The 27411-nt window shown below is 48.9% G+C and overlaps 1 protein-coding gene across 7 annotated transcripts; it reads left to right on the forward strand.

The window, feature by feature from the left end:
• LOC105474154 (SWI/SNF related BAF chromatin remodeling complex subunit C2) lies at nucleotides 1-26968 on the forward strand. Of its 7 annotated transcripts, none has more exons than XM_011728616.2 (30): nucleotides 1-158; nucleotides 2181-2300; nucleotides 3233-3318; nucleotides 4694-4775; nucleotides 4869-4961; nucleotides 5563-5632; nucleotides 5874-5943; nucleotides 7678-7753; nucleotides 7921-8052; nucleotides 8158-8273; nucleotides 8652-8776; nucleotides 10180-10239; nucleotides 10389-10426; nucleotides 10703-10833; nucleotides 11144-11215; nucleotides 14989-15102; nucleotides 15963-16116; nucleotides 16791-16883; nucleotides 17116-17235; nucleotides 17330-17392; nucleotides 18075-18333; nucleotides 18580-18741; nucleotides 19790-19854; nucleotides 20087-20222; nucleotides 20305-20471; nucleotides 21808-21942; nucleotides 24250-24631; nucleotides 25223-25306; nucleotides 25586-25651; nucleotides 26185-26968. In XM_011728616.2, the coding sequence occupies exons 1-30, from the start codon at nucleotides 48-50 to the stop codon at nucleotides 26259-26261; spliced, it is 3459 nt and encodes a 1152-aa protein (XP_011726918.1). In that variant the 5' UTR covers nucleotides 1-47; the 3' UTR covers nucleotides 26262-26968. The 7 variants fall into 7 exon arrangements, with proteins under 7 accessions (XP_011726918.1, XP_011726920.1, XP_011726914.1 ...); XM_011728618.2 differs by having other exon boundaries at nucleotides 17119-17235; XM_011728612.2 differs by having other exon boundaries at nucleotides 25223-25651.
• The last annotated feature ends 443 nt before the right edge of the window (nucleotides 26969-27411 follow it).

A 27411-nucleotide genomic window follows, 5' to 3' on the forward strand; every position in this document is an offset into this window, starting at 1 on the left:
AGCTGAGCTGAGTGGGGCGGGCGGCGGCGGGGCCCGAGCCCGAGAAGATGGCGGTGCGGAAGAAGGACGGCGGCCCCAACGTGAAGTACTACGAGGCCGCGGACACCGTGACCCAGTTCGACAACGTGCGGCTGTGGCTCGGCAAGAACTACAAGAAGGTACGCGGGCCGGGCCGGGCCGCGCGGGGACCGGGGGCGGGACAAAGGGACCGCGGCCCTGCAGCTCCGGGATCCTGCCCACCCTCCAGGCGCCCCAGCCCCTCCCCTGCGGCCTTCGGAGCAGCCCCCCGCGCGCCCTCCCGCGCGCCCGCGCCCCTCCCCCAGCCTCCCTCTCCCCGCACCCCTAGCCTCCGAGCCTAGCCCCCGCCCCCACTGCTGCGCCCTCTGCCCCTTGTTTTTCTCTACTGCCCGGCAGGCCCCGGTGCCATTAGCCCACCTTCCCCTCAGCCATCGCCCTCCTGGCTCTTCTGGGAGAGGCGGCCGGCCGGGTGTGGACCGGGTGCCCAATGGGTTCCCCCGCAACCCGGAACGTGCCCGCCAGAGCTCCCCATGGAGCCGGGTACCGGTGGGGCTGAGGCCTCCCCGGTGCTTTGTGTATGTTCAGAGAGAGGATGGAAAGCAGGAGGGTAAACAGTCACAGAGCAAGCCGTTGGCTGCTCATCAGCTTGAAAAAGGTCCCCACCCAGGGATCACCTGTCTCCGCCGCTCATCCCCCACCTTCATCTAAGAGGCAACAGAATCTCTCAGGGAGCTGGGGTATAGGAGTTCCTGGGTAGCGACCCCTTCCAAAACCTTTCCTCGATTTTGCAGTGAAGTCACCCTGCAACCTAGCTTTGCAGTACCGTGGGTTTGGGGTCAAGAGGTTAGGGTGAGCGTTCTATCTCTAGCCCCTCACCCCTAAACCCCATAACTGGCGATCATAAGGTAGTGAACAAAGGGTTTAAGAATCCTTACCTGTCTTTTCTACTAGACCTCTTCGTGGTGTCGTCTTTGTCTCTAGGCCTGGTTTTCCCTGGAAATAGTCTGCCTCTCTTTTTCTCACTACCCTCAGAGAGGGGTTCTCTTTGTGGCTTTCTTTCAGCTCCCCATTTCTTCCTGCCGGCTTTGCAGCTCGTCAGAAGTGTGCTTAGTGGCTTAGGAGAACTTCCTACTGATCCTGATTATGAGCCTGGCCCTGCCCTTGGGGTCTCTCTGGGTGTCAGAATCTTGACAAATAGCTGCTATTTCTATGGCTTGTCTCTATGCCTGTGAGAGGCTCTTGCTCTGACCTTTTGCAGGGAGATCAAGCTAGGGGCTGAGCCTCCGGCCTTGGTGGGGATTGACAACTGTGACCTGGTTCAGCTTCCGTGCTCTTAGCTCTTTGTCATTTACCTTTCCCTTCACAGATCTATCTCTTTTCACCTCTCACTGAGAGGCGCTGTCTTCTTTGTGATGAGGGGGGAGAAAACGGGTCAAAAGGTAAAAAGAAAGTCTCCTGGCTCAGGTTCAAATTATAATGGAAGGCTAGGATGCTACTAGGTAGCGAAGTGTGGAAATATTGAGGTAGAGCCAGGGTTACTTGTCTCGGATACAGTTTCCTCAGACAGGGTAGATGTTTTCTTGCTCTTCTCCATCAGGCTGGTGAGGCCCTTCCTGTCTAGGAGGGCTTATGAAGACCTTTATACCCAGTCTTCAGGAGCAAAATGCACAGGCTCACTCTCAGTCAGCTTGCCCTCCTTCACTTCCTTGTACCTTTTCTTGTTAGGCTACATTATAGGGGGAATCATGGCTTTACACAGAGTTCCCCTAAGAAATGTCTCTCTTAGAGCTCCAAAGGTATTGCTTCCATGATCTGAACTCTATAAACCTCCAGAATTTTAACAACCCTCAGTGCTGTTGGTTGAGGATGAGGTGCCAAGATAATAGGGTCCTGCAACTCTAATTTCAGAGTGTAGCTGAGGAAGAGTAGTAAGCTTCCCTGTTCTCCCCAACACTGGCCATCTGGGCTGGTGACAGCAGAATTTCAGCTTCCTGGTTGGGATGTCCAGAGCCTCCCTTTTGCCATTTTCTTTATAGAGACTAAATAGGGAGAAAGGCACTGTTTTCTTTGCTCCAGATACTTCCAGAGCCCCTGGGGGAGAAATGTGGAAGATAGTGGACAATTTATCTGAGATCTATTTTTCTTTCCCTCTTTTCCGTTAGTATATACAAGCTGAACCACCCACCAACAAGTCCCTGTCTAGCCTGGTTGTACAGTTACTACAATTTCAGGAAGAAGTTTTTGGCAAACATGTCAGCAATGCACCGCTCACTAAACTGCCGGTGAGTGCAGAAGTAGGAGAGAGGGCGGGGGGTGGTGGTGGTGAGTCCACCAAACTGGAGAGTTGTATTTTAAAAAAAGATTTGTGAATTTTGTAATTTTTGAAATTTGGGTTATTTTCTACCATCCCTATCCCTGGTCAGGGCATTATTGGCTTGGCCTAGTCTCCAGTTTACCATTCTTTTTGTCTTAGTAATACTTTGTGCAACAAATTGTTTCAGAGTGCCTGGGATCAGTCCACAAGTCTCTCATGGCATGGTTAAAAGCGGACTTGAGATTTGGATTTGTGTGGGCTTGTGTTCAAATCCTGGCTTTGCTACTTGATGGCTGTGTGATCTTGGGCAGCATTCATGAGTCTTGGTTCCTTCATCTCTAGATGGGATTAGTAAACCTACCTTGTAGGGTTTCTATAATGGCACCTGAGATGATCCAGTAAAGTGTTAGCACAAGGTGGTGCTTTCTGTATATTGGTTTCTTTCACTCCCCTCTTGCAGGCCACATGATGCAATGGCACAAGGGTTAAAGAATTTCAGCTTTGAGCTGGGTACGGTGGCTCACACCTGTAATCCCAGCACTTTGGGAGGCCGAGGTGGGCGGATCACCTGAGATCTGGAGTTGGAGACCAGCCTGACCAACATGGAGAAACCCCCCCGTCTCTACTAAAAATACAAAATTAGCCAGATGTGGTGGTAGGCACCTGTAATCCCAGCTACTTGGGAGGCTGAGACAGGAGAATTGCTTGAACCTGGGAGGCAGAGGTTGCAGTTAGCCAAGATCGTGCCATTGCACTCCAGCCTGGGCAACAAGAGCGAAACTCCATCTGAAAAAAAAAGAGGGAGATCAGTTCAGCATGGGATTTTGTGAAAGGATTTTAAGTGATGATAGAATTTACAATCGAACCTTGACATGCTTCTTCCGTACCTTGATTTTGTAGATCAAATGTTTCCTAGATTTCAAAGCGGGAGGCTCCTTGTGCCACATTCTTGCAGCTGCCTACAAATTCAAGAGTGACCAGGGATGGTGAGATGATTCTCTCTATTCTTCTTACATTTAGTTTAGAGGAAATCCCTCCTTTTGATTCCCTGGGGTCTTTCTGGGGTAGAAATTCTTGTGAGTCTTTATTTTGCTGGGTCAGTAGACCTGACTTGTTAGGTCAGAAAAATGGTTGGGAGTCAGAGCCAAAACAGTCGCCAAGAGTGAGTGTGTACTCGAGTATCAGTGTGTGTTTTGTAGAGGAAAAGGGATTCTTAGGTTGGCGTCTGAAACCTTTTTTTGTCCCTTTGGAGTAAGCACAGAGAGTGATTCATGGAGTTGAGATCAGTGAACCTCAGATCCCAGGTGATTTTGGCAATAGCTATAAGCAAGCTTGCCTCCTAATTTCCCATATTAAGAAGTCATGACATAGGGCCGGGCGCGGTGGCTCAAGCCTGTAATCCCAGCACTTTGGGAGGCCGAGACGGGCGGATCACGAGGTCAGGAGATCGAGACCATCCTGGGTAACACAGTGAAACCCCGTCTCTACTAAAAATACAAAAACTTAGCCGGGCGAGGTGGCAGGCGCCTGTAGTCCCAGCTACTCGGGAGGCTGAGGCAGGAGAATGGCGTGAACCCGGGAGGCGGAGCTTGCAGTGAGCTGAGATCCGGCCACTGCACTCCAGCCTGGGTGACAGAGCGAGACTCCATCTCAAAAAAAAAAAAAAAAAAAAAAAAAAAAAAAAAAGAAGTCATGACTGGGCGCAGTGGCTCATGCCTGTAATCCCAACACTTTAGGAGACCGAGGTGGTTGGATCATTTGAGGTCAGGAGTTCAAGACGAGCCTGGCCAACTTGGCGAAACCCCATCTCTACTAAAATACAAAAATGAGCTGGGCATGGTGGCGGGCACCTGTAATCTCAGCTACTTGGGAGGCTGAGGCCGGATAATGGCTTGTAAAGGGGAGGCAGAGGTTGCAGCTAGCCAAGATCACGCCAGTGCACTCCAGCCTGGGCAACAGAGCGAGACTCCCTCTCAAAACAACAACAACTACAAAAAAAAGGCTGGGTGTGGTGGCTCATGCCTGTAATCCCAGCACTTTGAGAGGCCAAGGCAGGTGGATCACCTGAGGTCAGGAGTTCGAGACCAGCCTGACCAATATGGTGAAACCCTGTCTCCACTAAAAATACAAAAATTAGCCAAGCGAGGTGGTGTGTGCCTGTAGTCCCAGCTACTGGGGAGGCTGAGACAGGAGAATTGCTTGAACCTGAGAGGCAGAGGTTGCAGTGAGCCAGGATCACACCGCTGCACTCCAGCCTAGGTGACAGAGCAAGACTCCATCTCAAAAAACAAAAGTCACATGCCCTCACCTCATCTGCAGACCTGAGCTATACCACTCACTAGATTATTGCCTCTTCACAAGGCGGCGTTACGATTTCCAGAATCCATCACGCATGGACCGCAATGTGGAAATGTTTATGACCATCGAGAAGTCCTTGGTGCAGGTAATAGGCATATCCCCTATTTATCTCCCTTCCCTCAGTGAGAATCTAAAACACTCCTTTCCCGTGATCTCATTCTATTTCTTTTCTCCACAGAATAATTGCCTGTCTCGACCTAACATTTTTCTGTGCCCAGAAATTGAGCCCAAACTACTAGGGAAATTAAAGGACATTATCAAGAGACACCAGGTAAATGGTCTGATCAGGAGAGGTTTCAGAAACTCCATGACTCTTTTCCTGATGTTTTCTATACCAAGCGGCAGCCCTGAACTACCATGTTTTCTGCTTCAGAGGTGGCTCTGTCTACTTGGAAAAAGACTTGAGTTAAAGCCTTGAGTCTGTCTTTTTCTGTCTACTTCTCCCATTTTTCAGTCCTGACAGGTTTGCATTACTGTTCCTAGAGACTTATGTTGGCCTGGGGAAAAATAGTATTCACTTCTATTGAGCTAGAGATTGCTTGATTTCAGATAAATGAAATCCCTGCTCTTTAGAACTTTATAATAATGAACAGATGTCATTGATAAGGACGTACAGTTGACTTTAAATTTCCCATGTGTAGATTATCTGTTCAGAGGATTATTTGTAGCAATTTTTAATTCTTTGACTTTTCTCCATTATTAGCACAATCCCAGCTGTTTCCCTCTGCCACTTAGCTGGTGTGTGCTTAGAGAATGCAAACTAACTTTAATACTATTATAAGCAAAATATGATTAGGAAGGCAGCTCTGTGGCTAAACCTTGAGTAATTCAGAGGGGACCGTAATTTACCTGCTTCTCCTTGTGCCATCTAGGGAACAGTCACTGAGGATAAGAACAATGCCTCCCATGTTGTGTATCCTGTCCCGGGGAATCTAGAAGAAGGTGAGACCTGGGTTTTCCTGGCCACTTGAGTGGATGGTTTGGACTAGGAGGCAGAGGACTAAGATCACCATTCAGTACCTGGGCTCCTCTTCTTTCAATCTTGAATCCTCCTAACACCTTAAGTTCCTATTACCAAGTCCCCTGCTACAACAGGAGAGTGCATTAGTTAGGGCTTATGTACAGTATTTTTTTTGTGTCCCTCTTTAGCTTATATCTCTCCCTTCTCTTCCTCTATCCCCAGAGGAATGGGTACGACCAGTCATGAAGAGGGATAAGCAGGTTCTTCTGCACTGGGGCTACTATCCTGACAGGTGAGGATGGGTTCCTGGGGCAGGTTTAAGTATAAGAGCCAGACCCAGAAGCCCTGGAACATCTAGCAGAGCAAGAAGCCACTCGTTAAGAGTTATTTTTAGATCACTTAATTTGTTCTCCTCTCACCTATTAAGTGAACCTCAGTCTTGGGGGAGGTTTGGACTTAGTGAACAAGCCTTGGGCTAAAACAATTGAGGCTTTATGTATGAATTGATTATCCCCACATAATTTTTGATAAGTAAATGTTAGAAACAATCTAAATGTCTAACAGTAGGAAAATGTTTCAGTAAATTTGTATATCTACTCAGTGGGCTATTATGCAGCCTTTAAAGTGATATAACATGGACAATTTATAAGTGAATATTATTAATAGTTGCAAAAAGCAGCATGTAGGCCCGGCATGGTGGCTCACGCCTGTAGTCCCAGCACTTTGGGAGGACAAGGCAGGCGGATCACCTGAGGTTAGGAGTTCGAGACCAGCCTGGCCAACATGCTGAAACCCTGTGTCTAAAAATACAAAAAAAAAAAAAAGCAGGGCATGGTGGCGCACGCCTGTAGTTTTAGCTACTGGGGGGGCTGAGAAGTAGTATAATCGCTTGAACCCGGGCAGCAGAGGTTGCAGTGAGCCAAGATCACACTGCTGCACTCCAGCCTGGGCGACAGAGTGAGACTCTGTCTCAACAAAGCAAAACAAAAAATAGCACATAGGCTGGGTGCAGTGGCTAATGCCTATAATCCCAGCACTTGGGGAGGCTGAGGCGGGCAGATTGCTTGAGCCCAGGAGTTTGAGACCAGCCTAGGCAACATGGTCAAACCCTGTCTTTACAAAAAAAAATACAGAAATTAGCTGGGCATGGTGGCACGCACCTGTACTCCTAGCTACTTGGGGGACTGAGGTAGGAGGATTACTTGAGCCCAGGAGGTTGGGTCTGCATTGTGCCATGATTGCACCACTGCACTTTAACCTGGCCAACACAGCAAGACCCTGTCTCAAAAAAAAAAAAAGTAGCATGTAAAATATCATCTAGTATGATTATGATTATGTAAAAACAAAATTGTGGACCAGGCACAGTAGCTCACTCCTGTAATCCTAGCACTTTGGGAAGCCAAGGCAGGAGGATCACTAAAGGCTGGAAGTTCGAGACCAGCCTAGGCAGCAAAGTGAGACCCTGTCTCAACAAAAACAAAAACCCCGGCTGGACGCAGTGTCTCACGCCTGTAATCCCAGCACTTTGAGAGGCCGAGGTGGGTGGATCATGAGGTCAGGAGTTTGAGACCACCCTGGCCAAAATGGTGAAACCCCGTCTCTACTAAAAATATAAAAATTAGCCAGGCGTGGTGGCAGGCACCTGTAATCCCAGCTACTCAGGAGGCTGAGGCAGGAGAATCGCTTGAACCCGGGAGGCGGAGGTTGCAGTGAGCCGAGATTGCGCCACTGCACTCCAACCCGGGCGACAGAGCAAGAGCAAGACTCCGTATCGAAAAAAAAAAACAAAAATTACTGTGAAAAAACATATATACATGTGTCAAGAGTAGTTATGTAAGGGTAATTCTTTTTGTTCTCTATTTTTGAAATGTTTCGTAATGTGCTTTTACTTCTTTATAATAAATAGAATACCAAAAAAAAAGCCAACCCAATACTTTCTGTAAATGGAAAGGATAAAAGATTTGCACTTCACTTTTCCACAATTCTATCCCATTGATTCTACTGTGTGCTCAATTTCCCATGGCAGTTATGACACATGGATCCCAGCGAGTGAAATTGAGGCATCTGTGGAAGATGCTCCAACTCCTGAGAAACCTAGGAAGGTGAGCTTTTCTTGTACCCCCTCTTCCCCAAAAGAATGCCAGGAGCAGTCTACTCTTGGAAAGTGAAACAGAGGCTCGTGTGCCCTTGGGCTTTTTCTGTTAAGGGTCCCCAGACAGAGCTGTGGCTTCCAGGCTTCTCTGCAGCATGATCTGCCTTTGTACTTTAGATTCATGCAAAGTGGATCCTGGACACCGACACCTTCAATGAATGGATGAATGAGGAAGACTACGAAGTAAATGATGACAAAAACCCTGTCTCCCGCCGAAAGAAGATTTCAGCCAAGACATTGACAGATGAGGTGACAAATCCTGTTCTTTTTTCCTGGTGCCCTTAGCATAAGTCTCAGAACAAATCTTCATTGGGGATTGTAGGCTGACATTTGTCCCGATTCTCCATCCTATAGGTGAACAGCCCAGATTCAGATCGACGGGACAAGAAGGGGGGAAACTATAAGAAGAGGAAGCGCTCCCCCTCTCCTTCGCCAACCCCAGAAGCGAAGAAGAAAAATGCTAAGAAAGGGTGTGCCAGCCCCTAGCCTGCCCCCGAGTTCACCATTCTCTCCACATCATGTTGAAGGAAGGAAAGACAAATCCCTTCCTATAACCACCTGGCCCTGACCTGGGTGTGCCGTAAATACTGCAGGTGTCCTGAGAGGGTAGATGAGGAGATCTTTAGCTACTCAGTTGTTAGTTCTGGTCCTGGCCCCACTAGAAATTTAAAGAGAGCTTTATCAAATGAAAAGCCTTTGCCACTTCCGATTAGTCTGTAATTACTGGTTTCTGTTTGTACTCAGCTCTACCCTTGGAATTCTCTGTCACTTCCCTTCCCTTGAACTTCAACTTGCAGGGACTCCTTGTCCAAGGATGACTGAGTTCTCTTTCACTCTTTCCTTCCCAGTCCCTCAACACCTTATACTAAGTCAAAGCGTGGCCACAGAGAAGAGGAGCAAGAAGACCTCACAAAGGACATGGACGAGCCCTCACCAGTCCCCAATGTAGAAGAGGTGACACTTCCCAAAACAGGTACAGGCCAGGCTGAGCTCCTGGAATCCACCCCTACTCCCCATCCTGATTCTCCTTTGCTGAACCCCGAGTGAGCTGATTTCTCAGGTCCAGCTCCCAGTCTACAGGATCCACAATTTAGTTTTTACATAATCATAATCATACTAGATGATATTTTACACGCTACTTTTTTTTTTTTTTTTTTTTTTGAGACGGAGTCTCGCTGTGTCATGAAGTCTGGGGTGCAGTGGCGTGATCTTGGCTCACTGCAAGCTCCGCCTCCTGGGTTCACGCCATTCTCCTGCCTCAGCCTCCTAAGCAGCTGGGACTACACGTACCCACCACCTCACCTGGCTAATTTTTTGTATTTTTAGTAGAGACCATGTTAGCCACTGCACCCGGCCTGTACATGTACTATTAAGTCACTACTGTGGGAACGTTATAAAACACAAACATATCTAAAAAACTGAAAAATGTAAAAAATGATAAACATGAAGTATCCAGGCACGGTGGCTCACCCCTGTAATCCTAGCACTTTGGGAGGCCGAGGCAGGCAGATCATGAGGTCAGGAGATCGAGACCATCCTGGCTAACATGGTGAAACCCTGTCTTTACTAAAAATACGAAAATTAGCCAGGCATGACAGCACACGCCTGTAATCCCAGCTACTTGGGAGGCTGAGGCAGGAGAATCACTTGAACCCGGGAGGCGGAGCTTGCAGTGAGCCAAGATCGCACCATTGCACTCCAGCCTGGGCGACAGAGCAAGACTCCGTCTCAAAAAAACAAAACAAAAAACAAAAACATGAAGAGAAATTCTGTATTCTCTCCCTGAGTTGCAGTGGATCATCTTTTGCATCCTATGTTAGAACCCCACTTTGGAGACCATTGCTCCACCAATGCTGGTTTACAGTCTGTATTCTATAGACTCACCCCAGGTATTCCAGACGTGTGTTTCAGGGGTAGGATTAGGGGTGCCACCAAGAAGAGTTCTGGCTTCCACCTCCTCATCAATCAGCTCTCCTCTCTCTGTTTGCTCCTGAGCATATATATGCATATGAATTCAGTTGAGGAAAGTATGCTTTCAAAAATGTTTAACACCTAACCATTCCTCCACAGAATGATTTGGTCAGATTCAGTATCAGACCATTAAAAGCTTACAGATACATAGATGGAGATAAAGACCTATCAAAGACAAGAATGATTAACGAATGTACATAGAGAAATAAGCTAATTTTTGGTTGGAGAAGTGGGGAAAGTAGCAAGCAAGTTTCAGGCCCTAGAATAATTGTGACTGGAGAGAATTACTATATTTTGCAATCAGATGAAGAAAATTTTTGGAGAAAGTAGGATCTCTGTAACTATTAGATTGAAGGCTTGAATTAGGCAAAATCTGTCTGATAAAATGACTCTCTGTTTTGGCAGTTAACACAAAGAAAGACTCAGAGTCGGCCCCAGTCAAAGGCGGCACCATGACTGACCTAGGTAAGACAGGAGCCTCTTGGGCAAGGCAGTCAGAGCCAAGGGGAGGGGAGGGCTCAGCTGCTCCCTTTTCGCTAACCTGATGGGCTTTTTGTAGGGCTTTCTTGCCCCTCAGGAGGCTTCAGCTTTACATCTTGGTCTTTGTCTTTCAGATGAACAGGAAGATGAAAGCATGGAGACGACGGGCAAGGTGGAGCCAGTTTAGAGAGGCCCTATCTCTCTATGTGATTCTGATTTGTGATTATAGAGTTCATTCTGCCCAAACTTTTCAATGCCCAGACTTTACCCACCGTAGACTAATTCTAGCTGTTGTTCAAAACTCTGGCCCTTTCAGAGTCCTGGGGCCCATGACTGCTCAGTCCCATCACCTATCTGTAGTGTCCACATTCCTGGGGGGTGGGAGAAGCAGAGGGTTGCTAGGGAGGAAACAGGAATGCTGAGTGTCCAGCAGCCTCCATACTTATAGGATGAGGATGAGAACAGTACGGGGAACAAGGGAGAGCAGACCAAGAATCCAGACCTGCATGAGGACAACGTGACTGAACAGACCCACCACATCATCATTCCCAGCTATGCTGCCTGGTTTGACTACAATAGGTATGGTTGTCCCCAACTTTGCACTGAGTCCTTATTTCCCTGCCTCCAGGGGTCAACAGGCTGTTCTTCTCCCTGCCTCCTCCAAATAAGTTATTTTTTCCTCAGCCAGATAGACCAGAGTACACTATAGTTTTAGGGGAGCTCCTGGTGTCCTTTTGAGTCTTACAGCCCTGTGGGATGTTCTCCCTAAGCTTCTAACTGCAGCAATTTCGAGCTTTTTTCCTTCTTTGCCTTCTAGACTTTTCCTCCCTTGGGGCCCCCATCCCTTCAACAGTGCCTTCTTCTGAAACCACTCTGGCTTCTCTTACAGCGTTCATGCCATTGAGCGGAGGGCTCTCCCCGAGTTCTTCAACGGCAAGAACAAGTCCAAGACTCCAGAGATGTAAGGAAATCTCAGCTCATGATTCTCTTTCTCCCTCCTGTCCCCCCATTCACCCTTCCTGATCCAGTAACATTCAGTTTAGCAAACATTTCTTGAGCTCCTTCCATGAGCCAGGCACTGTGCTAGGCTTACAAAGACACAATATCTGCCTTTAGGCAGCCCTGGCCTAGCATGTAGACACATGTTCTTTAGGATTTGCCCAAGGGTGCTATTAAGCATGTTCTGTATATAACAAGTACTTACTTTAATGCCTCAAATTCTTTTTAACAGGGTATAGAGCCTTTAAATCCATATTACTGATATTGTCTAAACTGCAGATATTCCTAGCACAAGTAATAGCTTTGATTAAAGTGTAAATTACTATTACCAGGCTGGTTCCTGAGAGTAGGTTTTCATAGAAAAACAAGAGAAGGAACTAATAGAAGACCAGTTTATATAAATTAAGGGATGGAGAGGGCTCTCTGGGAAAGAAGTGTAGGAGCCACAGTGGCTCACGACTGTAAATCATCCCAGCTACTTGGGACACTGAGACAGAAGGATTCCTTGAGGCCAGGAGTTCAAGAATAGTGTGAGCAACATTGCAGGACTCCCATCTCTAAAGAAGTGAAAAAAAAAATTAGCTGGGCATGGTGGGGCATACCTGTGGTCCCAGCTACTTGAGAAGCTGAAATGGGAGGGTTGCTTGAGCCTAGGAGTTTGAGGCTACACTGAGCCATGATCATGCCACTGCACTCCAGCCTGACTGACACAGCAAGACCCCATATCTAAAAAAATGAATGAACAAGGCTGGGCACTGTGGCTCATGCCTATAATCCTAACACTTTGGGAGGCCGAGGTGGGTGGATCACAAGGTCAGGAGATCAAGACCATCCTGGCTAACGTGGTGAAACCCCGTCTCTATTAAAAATACCAAAAAAGGGCCGGGCGCGGTGGCTCAAGCCTGTAATCCCAGCACTTTGGGAGGCCGAGACGGGCGGATCACGAGGTCAGGAGATCGAGACCATCCTGGCGAACACGGTGAAACCCTGTCTCTACTAAAAAATACAAAAAACTAGCCGGGCGAGGCGGCGGGCGCCTGTAGTCCTAGCTACTCGGGAGGCTGAGGCAGGAGAATGGCGTAAACCCGGGGGGCGGAGCTTGCAGTGAGCTGAGATCCGGCCACTGCACTCTAGCCCGGGCGACAGAGCCAGACTCCGTCTCAAAAAAAAAAAAAAAAAAAAGAAATACCAAAAAAGACCAGGCGCGGTGGCTCATGCCTGCAATCCCAGCACTTTGGGAGGCGCAGGTGGGCAGATCACCTGAGGTGGGGAGTTCGAGACCAGCCTGACCAACCTGGAGAAACCCCATCTCTACTAAAAATACAAAACTAGCCTGGCATGGTGGCACATGCCTGTAATCCCAACTACTACAGAGGCTGAGGCAGGAGAATCGCTTGAACATGGGAGGCGGAAGTTGTGGTGAGCCGAGATCATGCCACTGCACTCCAGCCTGGCCAACAAGAGTGAAACTCTGTCTGGAAAAAAAAAAAAAATAGCCGGGCATGGTGGCACGCATCTGTAGTCCCAGCTAGTCTGGAGGCTGAGGCAGGAGAATCGCTTGAACCTGGGAGGCAGAGGTTGCAGTGAGCCAAGATCACACCACTGCACTCCAGCCTGGGCGATAGAGCAAGACTCTGTCTCAGAAAAAAAAAAAAAGTTAATGAACAAATAAATAAAAGTATGGGTTTGGGGCTCGAAAGTCTTCATCTCCTTCAAGATTTTGCCTCAGGCCAGCTGAGCGTGGTGGCTCACACCTGTAATCCCAGCACTTTGGGAGGCCGAGGCAGGCTGATCATGAGGTCAGGAGATGGGAGACCATCCTGGCTAACACAGTGAAACCCTGTCTCTACTAAAAATACAAAAAAAATTAGCTGGGCGTGGTGGCGGGCACCTGTAGTTCCAGCTACTTGGGAGGCTGAGGCAGGAGAATGGCGTGAACCCGGGAGGCAGAGCTTGCAGTGAGCTGAGATTCTGCCACTGCACTTCAGCCTGGGCAACAGAGTGAGACTCCGTCTCAAAAAAAAAAAAGATTTTGCCTCAGGCCAAACCTGCTTGGCTTTGGATAAGACGTGGCAATCTTCTTTGGTTAGGAATACTTGAAGATAACCACATTGATGAGGTGGGTGAGACTGAGAACTGAACAAGTTTTCTTCCTAGGTATTCCACAGCTTGCCTTCTCTGGTGGTCCCTCCATGTTTTTTCCTCATAGCTTGCTGTGGTTCTTTCTTCTTCTCTTCCTGGAGAAAGCAGTATGTGTGAAAAGAAAGTAGTGATCAGATGAAATGAATTCAACATGACATGCAGGCAGGGTTGGAGTAGGAACTGAACTCTTGGTATAAAATAGTAAATGATGGGCTCGGTGTGGTGGTTCACGCCTGTAATTCCAGCACTTTGGGAGGCCGAGGTGGGGCAGATCATGAGGTCAGGAGTTCGAGACCAGCCTGGCCAACATGGTAAAACCCCATCTCTACTAAAAATACAAAAATTAGCTGGGTGTGGTGGCACGCACCTGTAATCCCAGCTACTTGGGAGGCTGAGGCAGGAGAATCACTTGAGCCCAGTAGGTGGAAGTTGCAGTGAGCCGAGATCACGTCATTGCACTCCAGCCTGGGCAACAAGAGTGAAACTCCATCTCAGAAAAAAAAAATAGTAAATGATGATAATTGCCTACATCTGGGAGCTTAGTATCTCCCAGGCACTATCCTAAATGTCCAACATACATTGAGTAATTTAATTTTTATGTCAACGAAGGTTGATATCATCTTCAGTTGACAGATAGGGTACAGAGGAGTCAGGTCACCTGCATAAAGTCACAGAGCTAGTAAGTAAAACCAGGATCTGAATCCTTTAATCTGGCCCATGATCTGAAAGTTTACACTGTACCACATAATAGCCGCCATTTTTTTTGAGCCCCTACAGTGCCCCAGGCACTGTACTAGTACTCTGTAGACCTTTCATTCTCAACGGATGTTCCATTTTACAGATGAGGAAACTGAGGTTTAAAAAAATCGAAGTAAATTGCCAAGGTCCTCATGGTAGAACTGGGATTAGGTCTTTTCTTCAAAACATATGTTTTTTACCATATTATGCTAACTAGCTGTGTGCATGAATGAGGACTTCCTTATTAACATCTGAGTTTGGAAATGAGTACTTTTTCTTAACTTCTAATTCCTTGTTTAAAAATTGTATAAAATGGCCAGGCGCAGTGGCTTATGCCTGTAATCCCAGCACTTTGGGAGGCCGAGGCAGGAGGATCACCTGAGGTCAGGAGTTCAAGACCAGCCTGACCAACATGGAGAAAACCTGTCTCTACCAAAAATACAAAATTATCCCACCGTAGTGGCACATGCCTGTCATCTCAGCTACTGAGGAGGCTGAGGCAGGAGAATTGCTTGAAACCAGGAGGCGGAAGTGACTGTGAGCCAAGATCACGCCATTGCACTCCAGCCTGGGCAACAAGAGTGAAACTCCATCTCAAAAAAAAAAAAATTGTATGAAATATCCATAAGTATAGCCAAGGAGATAATTCATTTAAAGAAAACACCATCAAGGAAAACTAAGACCTATTTGAAACCCTTTCATCTAGCACATAGCAGGCACTCAGCGTATTGAGTCAAATAATCTACTTTTTTCCACCTTTATCATGCAGGAGAAGTCGTTAGCTCTCTTACCATTTTTTCCTTTAGCCCTTTAACAAACATTTATTTTTTTTCTTGTTTCTCTCTCTCTTCTAAGCTACCTGGCCTATCGAAACTTTATGATTGACACTTACCGACTGAACCCCCAAGAGTATCTTACCTCTACCGCCTGTCGCCGAAACCTAGCGGGTGATGTCTGTGCCATCATGAGGTGGGTCTTGTGGCTGAGGGGAAGGGGGTACATGAAGATGCCTGCCTATGGATGTGTTTTGACAACAGTAGAGATGCCAGCAAGGAACATAGAGGAGCAGGCAGAAAAAAACACCTCTAGAGAAAGGTGAAGTACAGGTTTGGGAATGAATGACTTGAGGGATTAGCAGTGGCATTCTCTGAAGTGTAGAATATAGGACAAAGAAGGAGCACGTGTGTAATTGAAAGCTACTGGTTCAGGCCAGGTGTAGTGGCTCATGCCTATAATCTAAACATTTTGGGAGACCAAGGTGGGAGGATCGCTGGAGGCCAGAAGTTCGAGACCAGCCTGGGCAAAATGGCGAAACCCCATCTCTACAGAAAATGCAAAAAAATTAGCTAGGCGTGGTCGCACGTGTCTGTGGTCTTAGTGACTCAGGAGGCTGAGATGGGAGGATCACTGAGCCCTGGAGTGGAGGCTGCAGTGAGCGGTGATCACACCACTGCACTTCAGCCTCTCTCAGGGATAGAAAAAAAGAAAGAGGGAGAGGGAGGGAGTGGGGAGGGAGGAAGGGCAAAGAAAGAAAAGAAAAGAAAGAAACTGGTTCAGTTTTACTAGCTATTCAGGAAGAAATGTTCAGTAGGTAGGTGGATATAGAGATTGGCCCAGGCTGGAGATGTAGACTTGGGTGTCACTGGCATTTAGGTGGTAAATGAACAACTGGAGTAGGTAAAATTTCCTAAGGAGTACAATGAACAGAGGAAAAGGCTGGGGTTGGGTGGGGAGGGGGTTTATTCCCCAACTTCTACCCCCAGTTTTCCTCTTCCTCGTGCACCTTTCTGGCTATCCGTGTGACACTGTCTCTGCCTCTCTCCGCACAGGGTCCATGCCTTCCTAGAACAGTGGGGTCTTATTAACTACCAGGTGGATGCTGAGAGTCGACCAACCCCAATGGGGCCTCCGCCTACCTCTCACTTCCATGTCTTGGCTGACACACCATCAGGGCTGGTGCCTCTGCAGCCCAAGACCCCTCAGGTAGGGTGAGGTACTATGGGGACGGGGCGGGGTTGGGAAGATTGGGCTTCTTTGAACTTTTCTTTTTCTGGTTTTTAGGCTAATGGTTCAGGAGTGTTTTGAGGCTTCTTCCTTTTCCATGGGATGCAAAGGGCCACAGGAATCAGCCCCATGTGTTCAGCACCCTCTCTCAGCCTTTGTACCTAAGGCTGTAATTGCTGAGGGAGAAGAGATTATCCTTTTACTCAAGGAGCAGACAGGCTAATGTAGAGGATTCAATAGATAGAGAAAAATGGCTTAAAATTAACTTGCATGAAATTTTTAAACTTTGTCATCTTTGCCACATTTTTTCATTTTTGCCTCATAATTATCACCTTCTTTTTTTTTTTTTTCATTTCCACTTCATCCATTACAAAATTTAGGAAGAAGGTTATGTGGCTTGCCCAAGGTCACAGAGTACCAAATCTAGGATTAGAACGTAATTGTCCAGCTCCTAAGAGAACCTGTAAAGATAATGTGAATATATATGGATATCATGCCAATGACATGTCTTACTAATCATGAAGGGAACATGGAACAGTGGCATGAGTGCCCCCAGAGCTTGCGGGCCGCCCAGCATTTGGTCTTGAGGCCTCCAGGGCCTTGACCTGGTCATTTCCTGCCCAGCCTCCATGACGCCAAGCTCTGTCCCCCAGGGCCGCCAGGTTGATGCTGATACCAAGGCTGGGCGAAAGGGCAAAGAGCTGGATGACCTGGTGCCAGAGACGGCTAAGGGCAAGCCAGAGCTGGTAGGTGGGGTGCAGACCCTGCTGGGCTGCTCATTTGCCCCTTTATTGGGGGGCCCCTGCCCGGGAAGAAGAGACATGAGAGCAGAGGAACTACAGCAGTAAGGGAGGAAGTCCCACCCAGGGGTGTCCCTGGCTTTGGGAAAGAAGCTCCTTCTGTCTGTTTTTTCTCTCTGTCAGCCCCTGGCTCCCAGTGGTCACTTGTACTCACCTCTTTCTTTCCCTCCACAAATAGCAGACCTCTGCTTCCCAACAAATGCTCAACTTTCCTGACAAAGGCAAAGAGAAACCAACAGACATGCAAAACTTTGGGCTGCGCACAGACATGTACACAAAAAAGAATGTTCCCTCCAAGGTAGGAGGTGGGGGCCGACTTTAGGGGTAGAGAATGTTCACTCCTCAGAGGTCACAGGCTCCTCTCTTCTGACCTGCCTGTGTTTCCCCTGCAGAGCAAAGCTGCAGCCAGTGCCACTCGTGAGTGGACAGAACAGGAAACCCTGCTTCTCCTGGAGGTAATTGGGGCAAAGAAAAGAGTTTTTCTCTGGAAACAGAAGTGGGCTCCATGTAGAGGCTCACACCTGTAATCCCAGCACTTTGGGAGGCCAAGGCAGGAGGATCGCTTGAGCCCAGGAGTTCGAGACGAGCCTGGACAACATAGTGAGACTCTGCCTCTATGAAAAATTTAAAAAATTAGCCAGGTGTGGTGGCACACACCTGTGGTCCCAGCTACTCAGGAGGCTAAGTGGGAGGCTTGCCCAGGAGGTCAAGGCTCCAGTGAGCTGTGATCATACCACTGCACTCCAGCATGGGTGACAGAGTGAGACAAGACCCTGTTTCAAAAAACAAACAAACAAAAAAAGAAAACAGACATGTTGAAGTTGCTGGCCACACTTGTGAGTGAGGAGAGATCGTGGAGTTTGGCATGAGCAGAGCATGATCTTGCCCTGTCTCTCCCGTTCCCAATGCCTGTTGCACCTGCCCCAGGGACCAGCTCCAGGCTGGGGATTTGGGCCATTTCATTAACTTCATATCCTTTCTTAGTGCTACTTCAAGATCCCTCTTGGACCTAGCAGAGTACACAAATACCAGAACATAGAGAGCTTTGAAACCAGCTGCCCTTAGTAGGATGGGGGGAGTCGGCCTTCGAGAAAAGTGGCTAAGTAAGCGGAGTTATGTCTCCACCACTACCACCAGGCACTGGAAATGTACAAAGATGACTGGAACAAAGTGTCCGAGCATGTGGGAAGCCGCACACAGGACGAGTGCATCTTGCATTTTCTTCGTCTTCCCATTGAAGACCCATACCTGGAGGACTCAGAGGCCTCCCTAGGCCCCCTGGCCTACCAACCCATCCCCTTCAGTCAGTCGGGCAACCCTGTTATGAGCACTGTTGCCTTCTTGGCCTCTGTCGTCGATCCCCGAGTCGCCTCTGCTGCTGCAAAGTCAGCCCTAGGTAATGGGGGTGGGCGGTTCCACCTGGCCTTCTTAGTTTGCTTTTGAAGGGCTAGTTACTCAGACTGTGAATCCTCTCAAGTTTGGCTGCCCTGCTGTCCTTGTCTGTGCAGGCCTCAGCTCGGGCATCTGTCTAGGCTCCATACTGGCTTAGATAAAGACATGGGCTTGTGAGTAAGCTTTTGCAGGGATTGCCAGAACTGTCCCCCTGCGCCACTCCCAGCCTCATCCTTTCTGGGTCTTACAGAGGAGTTCTCCAAAATGAAGGAAGAGGTACCCACGGCCTTGGTGGAGGCCCATGTTCGGAAAGTGGAAGAAGCAGCCAAAGTAACAGGCAAGGCGGACCCTGCCTTCGGTCTGGAAAGCAGTGGCATTGCAGGAACCACCTCTGATGAGCCTGAGCGGATTGGTAAGGCCAGGCAGGTTCCCACATTTCTTGCCTTTCACAAGAGCCGGAGCCACCTGGCCTCCCTGTGCCATTTCTGCCTCAAGTTGGCATCAGAGCACAACATGAATGAGAAAATCAGTAGGGTTTTTATTTTCCCCATGAGCTTACCTCAGGGGCTCTGGACCTCTACTGGCCCTCTCATGAAGATTTTGGGTAGAAAAATCTTGGCCTGTAGAAGGGGCTATTAGAAAAGTCTTGTGAAGGCTGGGCGCGATGGCTCACGCCTATAATCCCAGCACTTTGAGAGGCTGAGGCGGGTGGATCATGAGGTCAGGAGTTCAAGACCAGCCTGGCTAAGATGCTGAAACCCCGTCTGTACTAAAGATACAAAAATTAGCTGGGCGTGGTGGCGCGCACCTGTAATCCCAGCTATTTCGGAGGCTGAGGCAGGACAATAGCTTAAACCTGGGTGCCAGAGGTTGCAGTGAGCCAAGATCAAGGCCACTGCACTCCAGTCTGGGCGACAAAGCAAGACTTCGTCTCAAAAAGGAAAAAGTCTTGTGAAGGCTGGGTGCAGTGGCTCATGCCTGTAATCCCAGTACTTTGGGAGGCTGAGGTGGGCAGATCATTTGAGCCCAGGAGTTTGAAACCAGTCTGGGCAACGTGGCAAAATCCCGTCTCTACAAAAAAATACCAAAAAAATTAGCCAGGCGTGGTGGCATGCGCCTGTAGCCTCAGGTACACAGGAGGCTGAGGTGAGAGAACTACTTGAGCCCAGGAAGTCAAGGCTGCAGTGAACCATGATTGTACTACTGCACTCCAGCCTGGGCGACAGAGTGAGACCCTGTCTCAAAAGAAAAAAGACAGGTGTTATGGAGAAGCTGGGTGCAGAGGCTCACACTGTAGTCCAAGCTGCTCAGGAGGCTGAGGTGGGAGGATTGCGTGGGCCCAGGAGTTTGAGACCAACCTGGGCAACACAGCAAGAACCTGTCTCTAAAAAAAAGAAGAGTGTTAGACACAGACGACTGTGTATTAGACATTTCCTGTTTTCCTTTTCCCATGGGCCCAGAGGAGAGCGGGAATGACGAGGCTCGGGTGGAAGGCCAGGCCACAGATGAGAAGAAGGAGCCCAAGGTACGGAGGGATTGCTGGGAGCTGCAGGGGCTGTGTGCAGCACTGTGGTGATGGGGGAATTGGCCTTGTTCAGCTTAGGTGGGCAAGGGCTGGTTTTGGACGGGGTTGTCTCCTAGAATGAAATCACCTCCGAAGTAAGAGGAATAAATTTAGTTCCCTGTCTGGCTCCTCTGTGTGAGAACTAATCACCCCAATCCCTGATAACTCTCCTTTTCTATCACTGGAATTTCAGGAACCCCGAGAAGGAGGGGGTGCCATAGAGGAGGAAGCAAAGGAGAAAACCAGCGAGGCTCCCAAGAAGGATGAGGAGAAAGGGAAAGAAGGTGACAGTGAGAAGGAGTCTGAGAAGAGTGATGGAGACCCGATAGGTGAGCCTCCCACAAGGGTAGGTGGGGGTGCAGGGAAGAGAGGTGAAACTGTGGGGCTAACTTAACCCTTGTCCTGGCCCAGTCGATCCGGAGAAGGAGAAGGAGCCAAAGGAAGGGCAGGAGGAAGTGCTGAAGGAAGTGGTGGAGTCTGAGGGGGAAAGGAAGACAAAGGTGGAGCGGGACATTGGCGAGGGCAACCTCTCCACCGCCGCTGCTGCCGCCCTGGCTGCTGCTGCAGTGAAAGCCAAGGTGAGGCCAGACCTTGAAGACCTCAGGGAAGAAAATGCCCACTTCTCTAATCTCATGTTACTTAGAGGAAATCCTTCCTCACTCACACCTTAAATAATGCTGACCTATTTATTTTTAATTTTTAATCTCTGGAGGAGGTAAAGTTAGTCATCCCTTCTCTAACTTTAAAAAAATATGTCACCATTGGGCCTGTTTTCAACCCTGTCGGTATTTGACTCCGTGTTACCCTTTGCCACAGTATCTCCATGTTTTTTTTGAGACAGAGTCTTGCTCTATCAGATCTCGCTCACTGCAGCCTCCACCTCCCAGGTTCAAGTGATTCTCCTGCCTTTGCCTCCCGAGTAGCTGGGATTACAGGCGCACAACACCATGCCCGGCTAACTCTTTGTATTTTTAGTAGAGACGGGGTTTCGCCATGTTGACCAGGCTGGTCTTGAACTCCTGACCTCAGGTGATCCACCCGCCTTGGCATCCCAAATTGCTGGAATTACAGGTGTGAGCCACCACGCCCAACCTCCATGTTCTTTTATTTATTTATTTATTTATTTATTGAGATGGAGTCTCACCTTGTTGTCCAGGCTGGAGTGCAGTGGCACAATCTCGGCTCACTGCAGCCTCCACCTCCTGGGTTCAAGCGATTCTCCCACCTCAGCCTCCCGAGTAGCTGGGATTACAGGCACTTGCCACCATGCCTGGTTAATTTTTGTATTTTTAGTAGAGACGGGGTTTCACCCTGTTGCCCCAGGCTGGTCTCGAACTCCTAGACTCAAGGGATCTGCTCGTCTCAGCATCCCAAAGTGCTGGGATTACAGGCTTGAGACACACCGCGCCTGGCCAAAATAATTTAATTTTTTAAAAAGGCTGGCCGCAGTGGCTCACACGTGTAAGTAATCCCAGGACTTTGGGAGGCTGAGGCAGGTGGATCACCTGAGGTTGGAAGTTTGAGACCAGCCTGGCCAACATGGTGAAACCCTGTCTCTACTAAAAACACAGAAATTAGCTGGCGTGGTGGCGCATGTCTGTAATCCCAGCTACTAGGGAGGCTAAAGCACGAGAATTGCTTGAACTCATGAGGTGGAGGTTACAGTGAGCTGAGATCATGCCACTGCACTCCAGCCTGGGCAACTGTCTCAAAACAATGAGACTGTCTCAAAAAAAAAAAGACACGGTGGCTCACACCTATGATCCCAGCACAAAAAAAGTCAAGCCCTTTCACCATGAGTTGTTACCACGGCAAGTTTGTTCTTATACCTGCCAGCATCCACCCTACCTTTCTTCTGTATTGTCTTCAGTTGGGTCCTCCCACTGATGTGTTGTCTCATTCCTCCTTCCCTAGCACTTGGCTGCTGTTGAGGAAAGGAAGATCAAATCTTTGGTGGCCCTGCTGGTGGAGACCCAGATGAAAAAGTTGGAGATCAAACTTCGGCACTTTGAGGAGCTGGAGACTATCATGGACCGGGAGCGAGAAGCAGTGAGTAGCAGGAGCCCTGGAACCCTGCTGTGCTGTGCCTCAGTTTAAAATCAGAGGGGCGTGTGTGTGTGTGTGTGTGTGTGTGCGCGCGTGCGCGTGTTTCAGTGAAAGAGAGATAAGCAACAGTTGGGAAAGCCTGAGACTGACAGGGCTTCAAAGCAGAGCAGGGCAGGAACAGGGCAGGAGTAGGGCAGCCAGTTAAGGACAGTTAAGTGGTCTCACAAGTGAAGTCTGGGGACTGAGGTCCCACAGAAGGTCAGCTCCATGAGACAGGGACTCTAGTTTGTTGTTTTGATTGCTGTATCACCAGGTCCTTGAGCAGTGCTTGACCCATAGTAGACTCAAATAGTGATTGAGTAAATGGGCTTAAGGAATGATGAGAGAGAGGGTTAGGGTCTCAGATCCAGGAGGTACACTTGGAAAGGGAATGGAACAGACACAGTGTTGAACCATTTTGTCTTTGGAGGACATAAGAAGAAACAGACAATAGGGACCAGGCATAGTGGCCCACATCTGTAATCCCTGTACTTTGGTAGGCTGAGGCAGAGGATCACTTGAGCCCCCCCAGGAGTTCAAGACAAGCCTCGGTAACATAGTGAGATCCCTGTCTTGACAATTTATTTTATTTATTTATTTATTTATTTATTTATTTGAGACAAGAGTTTCGCTCTTGTTGCTCAGGCTGGAGTGCAATGGTGTGATCTTGGCTCACCACAACCTCTACCTCCTGGGTTCAAGCGATTCTCCTGCCTCAGCCTCCCCAGTAGCTGGGATTACAGGCATGCGCCACCACGCCCAGCTAATTTTGTATTTTTAATAGAGATGGGGTTTCTCCATGTTAGTCAGGCTGGTCTCGAACTCCCAATCTCAGGTGGTCGGCCCACCTCTGCTTCCCAAAGTGCCGGATTACAGGTGTGAGTCACCATGCCTTTTTTTTTTTTTTTTTGAGATGGAGTCTCACTCTTTCGCCCAGGCTGGAGTGCAGTGGTGCAATCACAGCTTACTGCAACCTCCGCCTCCTGGGTTCAAGCAATTCTCCTGCCTCAGCCTCCTGAGTAGCTGGGATTACAGGTGTATGCCACCATGCCCAGCTAATTTTTGTATTTTTAGTAGAGACAGGGTTTCGCCATGTTGGCCAGGCTGGTCTCAAACTCAACCTCAGGTGATCCGCCTGCCTCAGCCTCCCAAAGCGCTGGGATTACAGGCAAGAGCCACTGTGCCCAGACCAAAAAATTTTTTAAAATAAACAAATTAGCCGGGCATGGTGATGCGAGCCTGTGGTCCCAGCTACTCAGCAAGCAGAGGTGGGAAGATGTTTGAGCCCAGGAGGTCAAGGCTGCACTGAGCCATGTTTGCACCATTGCACTCCAGCCTGGTTGACAGAGTGAGACCCTATCTCAAAAAAAAAAAAAAGAATAAAAAGAAATAAAAGATAGGGATCTCAGAGAACTTAAGGTTTAATGGGAGACATCAAATGAATATACAATATGGAGACATCAGAAACAGTTAAGAAGGTTTAAAGTATCTGACAGGTTCACGTTAAGAGATTGCACATCGGCCGGGCATGGTGGCTCATGCCTGTAATTCCAGCACTTTGGGAGGCTGAGGCAGGTGGATCACAAGGTCAGGAGATCGAGACCATCCTGGCTAACACAGTGAAACCCTGTCTCTACTAAAGAATAAAAAATACAAAAAATTAGTTTGGCATGCTGGTGCGCACCTGTAATCGCAGCTACTCGGGAGGCCGAGGCAGGAGAATTGCTTGAACCAGGTAGCCGGAGGTTGCAGTGAGATCACACCACTGTACTCCAGCCTGGGCGACAGAGTGAGACTCAGTCTCAAAAAAAAAAAAAAAAGAGAGATTGCACATCAAGTTTCTAAGTCCTGAGATCATAAAATAAAGCTAAAGTTCAGAGGCAAATGAATTGATCTGGAATAGCTTCCTAAGAACAGTGAGTTTTTAGTGAATTTTGAAGTAAGAAAAGAACTTGAGTTGACAAAAGGAACTGGAAGCATTTTCCAAAACAAGGTAATGGCAAGTTCAGAGCTTTGTAGCTGAAGTGAACTGGGACCAGGTTAAAGTCATTGCAGTAAGAAACCATATGGGCACCCAGGAGACATAAAGGTCATGGGAATTTGCACGAAGTGGGGTGGGGAGGACAGAGGAGGCACAAGCGCAAGATGTAGATTTTGGGAACCTCCTGATTGAGAGGCAGGATCTTTCAGAAGAAGACAAAGCAGGGGTCAAGGCATTTGCCTTCGGGATCTGCTGAAAATTGGATAACAATACACAATTGGCACTGGCAGCTGGAGTATCAGAGGCAGCAGCTCCTGGCCGACAGACAAGCCTTCCACATGGAGCAGCTGAAGTATGCGGAGATGAGGGCTCGGCAGCAGCACTTCCAACAGATGCACCAACAGCAGCAGCAGCCACCGCCAGCCCTGCCCCCAGGCTCCCAGCCTATCCCCCCAACAGGGGCTGCTGGGCCACCCGCAGTCCATGGCTTGGCTGTGGCTCCAGCCTCTGTAGTCCCTGCTCCTGCTGGCAGTGGGGCCCCTCCAGGAAGCTTGGGCCCTTCTGAACAGATTGGGCAGGCAGGGTCAACTGCAGGGCCACAGCAGCAGCAACCAGCTGGAGCCCCCCAGCCTGGGGCAGTCCCACCAGGGGTTCCCCCCCCTGGACCCCATGGTAAGTGTCATGTTCCAGAACTTTTGTTGACTAGAAGAATCCAGGTGAATGTCCCAGTTCCCCTCAAAGGGAATACAAGATGAGTCTGGAGATAAGGTTAGCCTCAATTTCTATAGATGGGCCCATCTCTCTTAGGCCCCTAAACCAGCAGGAATCCTTCCCCAAACTCGAGAGCTTTGGAATTTTGTTCACTTACTCTAGTGTCAGAAAAAGGGAAGACAGAGCCAAGGAATGGCTAGATTATCCTTGTTTGTAAAAGTGAGTTATTCTTTGGGAGGCAGAGGCGGGTGGATCACGAGGTCAAGAGATCAAGACCATCCTGGCCAACATGGTAAAACCCCATCTCTACTAAAAATACAAAAATTAGCTGGGTATGGTGGCGGGCGCATGTAGTACCAGCTACTCTGGAGGCTGAGGCAGGAGATTGCTTAAACCTGGGAGGTGGAGGTTGTAGCGAGCCAAGATCGTGCCACTGCACTCCAGCCTGGCGACAGAGTGAAACTCTGTCTAAAAGAAAAATAAAAAAGAAAAGGCGAGTTGTTAAGCAACATTTTATACCTAACTTTCTCCATCTCTCATCTTTATTCTTAGGCCCCTCACCGTTCCCCAACCAACAAACTCCTCCCTCAATGATGCCAGGGGCAGTGCCAGGCAGCGGGCACCCAGGCGTGGCGGGTAATGCTCCTTTGGGTTTGCCTTTTGGCATGCCGCCTCCTCCTCCTCCTCCTGCTCCATCCATCATCCCATTTGGTAGTCTAGCTGACTCCATCAGTATTAACCTCCCCCCTCCTCCTAACCTGCATGGGCATCACCACCATCTCCCGTTCGCCCCGGGCACTCTCCCCCCACCTAACCTGCCTGTGTCCATGGCGAACCCTCTACATCCTAACCTGCCGGCGACCACCACCATGCCATCTTCCTTGCCTCTCGGGCCGGGGCTCGGATCCGCCGCAGCCCAAAGCCCTGCCATTGTGGCAGCTGTTCAGGGCAACCTCCTGCCCAGTGCCAGCCCACTGCCAGGTGAGAAGGGGCCAAGAGGGGAGAAGGGTGAGGGAGAGGGGTCCACATGGAGGGAGGGTGAGCGGGCAGGTGGGGGAAAAGGTCAGGTACTAGACTTTCCACAGTCTTTTTTGAACACTCTGGTAAAATTAGAATACAGGAGGAAAGGCCTCTCTGGCTGTCCTCCACCAGTCCCCAGCCTGGCAGCTGCCACGTTTGGGATGGTATTGGGGCCTTTCACTGGTGGGTCATGGAGCAATCCTGTGGCAGAGAGCATCTCAGTTGTAAACTTGAAAAGCAGCTGTTTGCATGATGATTGTCATCCCTTTGCTTATTCCTATCACGTTCAGATGCCCCATTTAGAGAGTCTCCTTTCTATCAGTTTTTCTCAGTATGAGGTAGAAGAGGGTGTTGGGAACAGAAGTTGAACATTGTGGGTACCTCATTCATCCACCCAACCACTGCATGCCATGCCCGGTTCTGTCTGTATTGGTCTGGGTCTGGAGCCCTCTCTCCTGCGCACTCTAACTGATTCATCTTACTTTTCTCCACAGACCCAGGCACCCCCCTGCCTCCAGACCCCACAGCCCCGAGCCCAGGCACGGTCACCCCTGTGCCACCTCCACAGTGAGGAGCCAGCCAGACATCTCTCCCCCTCACCCCCTCTGGAGATCATGGTTCCAGGAACAGCCCTTCCCCCACCACTGGGACCCTCCCCAGCCTGGAGAGTTCATCACTACGTAAGGAAAGCTCCTTCCGCCCCTCCAAAGCCCTCACCATGCCTAACAGAGGCGTGCATTTTTATATCAGATTATTCAAGGACTTCTGTTTAAAAGATGTTTCTAATGTCTGGGAGAGAGGATAGGATGGGAATGCTGCCCTAAAGGAAGGGCTGGTGAAAGGTGTTTATACAAGGTTCTATTAACCACTTCTAAGGGTACACCTCCCTCCAAACTACTGCATTTTCTATGGATTAAAAAAAAAAAAGTAGATTTTAAAAAGCCACATTGGAGCTCCCTTCTACCCACTAAAAAATAACCAATTTTTACATTTTTTGAGGGGGAGTGAGTTTTAGGAAAGGGGAATTAAAATTCCAGGGAGAGCTCTGGGGATAGAACAGGGTGCAGATTCTGTCTCTCCCCAAGCCCCTTTTTAGTGACTGAGTCAAGGCCCCAGCTCCCCTAGCCCACCCTACACTGAGCTTATTCGAGTTTATTCGTACTAATGATCCCTCCTGCGGCTTCCTCATTGTTGCTGTTTTAGGCCACCCCAGCTCAGCCAGTGATTCCTTTCCCTCTGAATGTCAGTTTTGTTTTTAAAAGTCACCTGCTTAGTTGATGTCAGCGTATGTGTATTTGGTGGGGAAAACCTAATTTCGGGGATTTCTGTGGTAGGTAATAGAAGAAAGGGCAGTGGGGGCTGTTCTCCTTCCTTCCCTGGGCTGTATCCATGGACTCCTGGAAGGCGCAGAGAAGGGAGCTGTAAGAGGATGCGAAGTTTTAAAACCTGAAATTGTTTTTTAAAGCACTTAAGCACCTCCTTATTATGACTTGGTGGGTCACCCCTTAGCCTCCTCCCTCTCCCACCAAGACTGTGAGAACTTCAGCTGATAGCTGGGGGCTCCCCAGATGAGGATGCAGGGATTTGGGAGCAGTGGAAGAGGGTGCCCAACCTTGGGCTGGACCAACCCTTGGCTCGGAGCTCAACTCTGCTTCCTGCATTCCTGCTGCACGTCCCAGCTCCTCCCCTGTGACTGGAAGGCAGGTGTGCCTCCAGGCTCT

The sequence above is a fragment of the Macaca nemestrina genome, chromosome 10 (assembly GCF_043159975.1).
Source record: "Macaca nemestrina isolate mMacNem1 chromosome 10, mMacNem.hap1, whole genome shotgun sequence".
Lineage (NCBI taxonomy): Eukaryota > Metazoa > Chordata > Mammalia > Primates > Cercopithecidae > Macaca > Macaca nemestrina.

Coding starts and splice junctions, on each gene's coding strand:
- LOC105474154 (XM_011728612.2), top strand. CDS start 48: ATGGCGGTGCGGAAGAAGGACGGCGGCCCCAACGTGAAGTACTACGAG. Junction 4,776..4,868: donor TCGAGAAGTCCTTGGTGCAG/GTAATAGGCATA, acceptor TTTTCTCCACAG/AATAATTGCCTGTCTCGACC. Junction 5,944..7,677: donor TGGGGCTACTATCCTGACAG/GTGAGGATGGGT, acceptor TTCCCATGGCAG/TTATGACACATGGATCCCAG.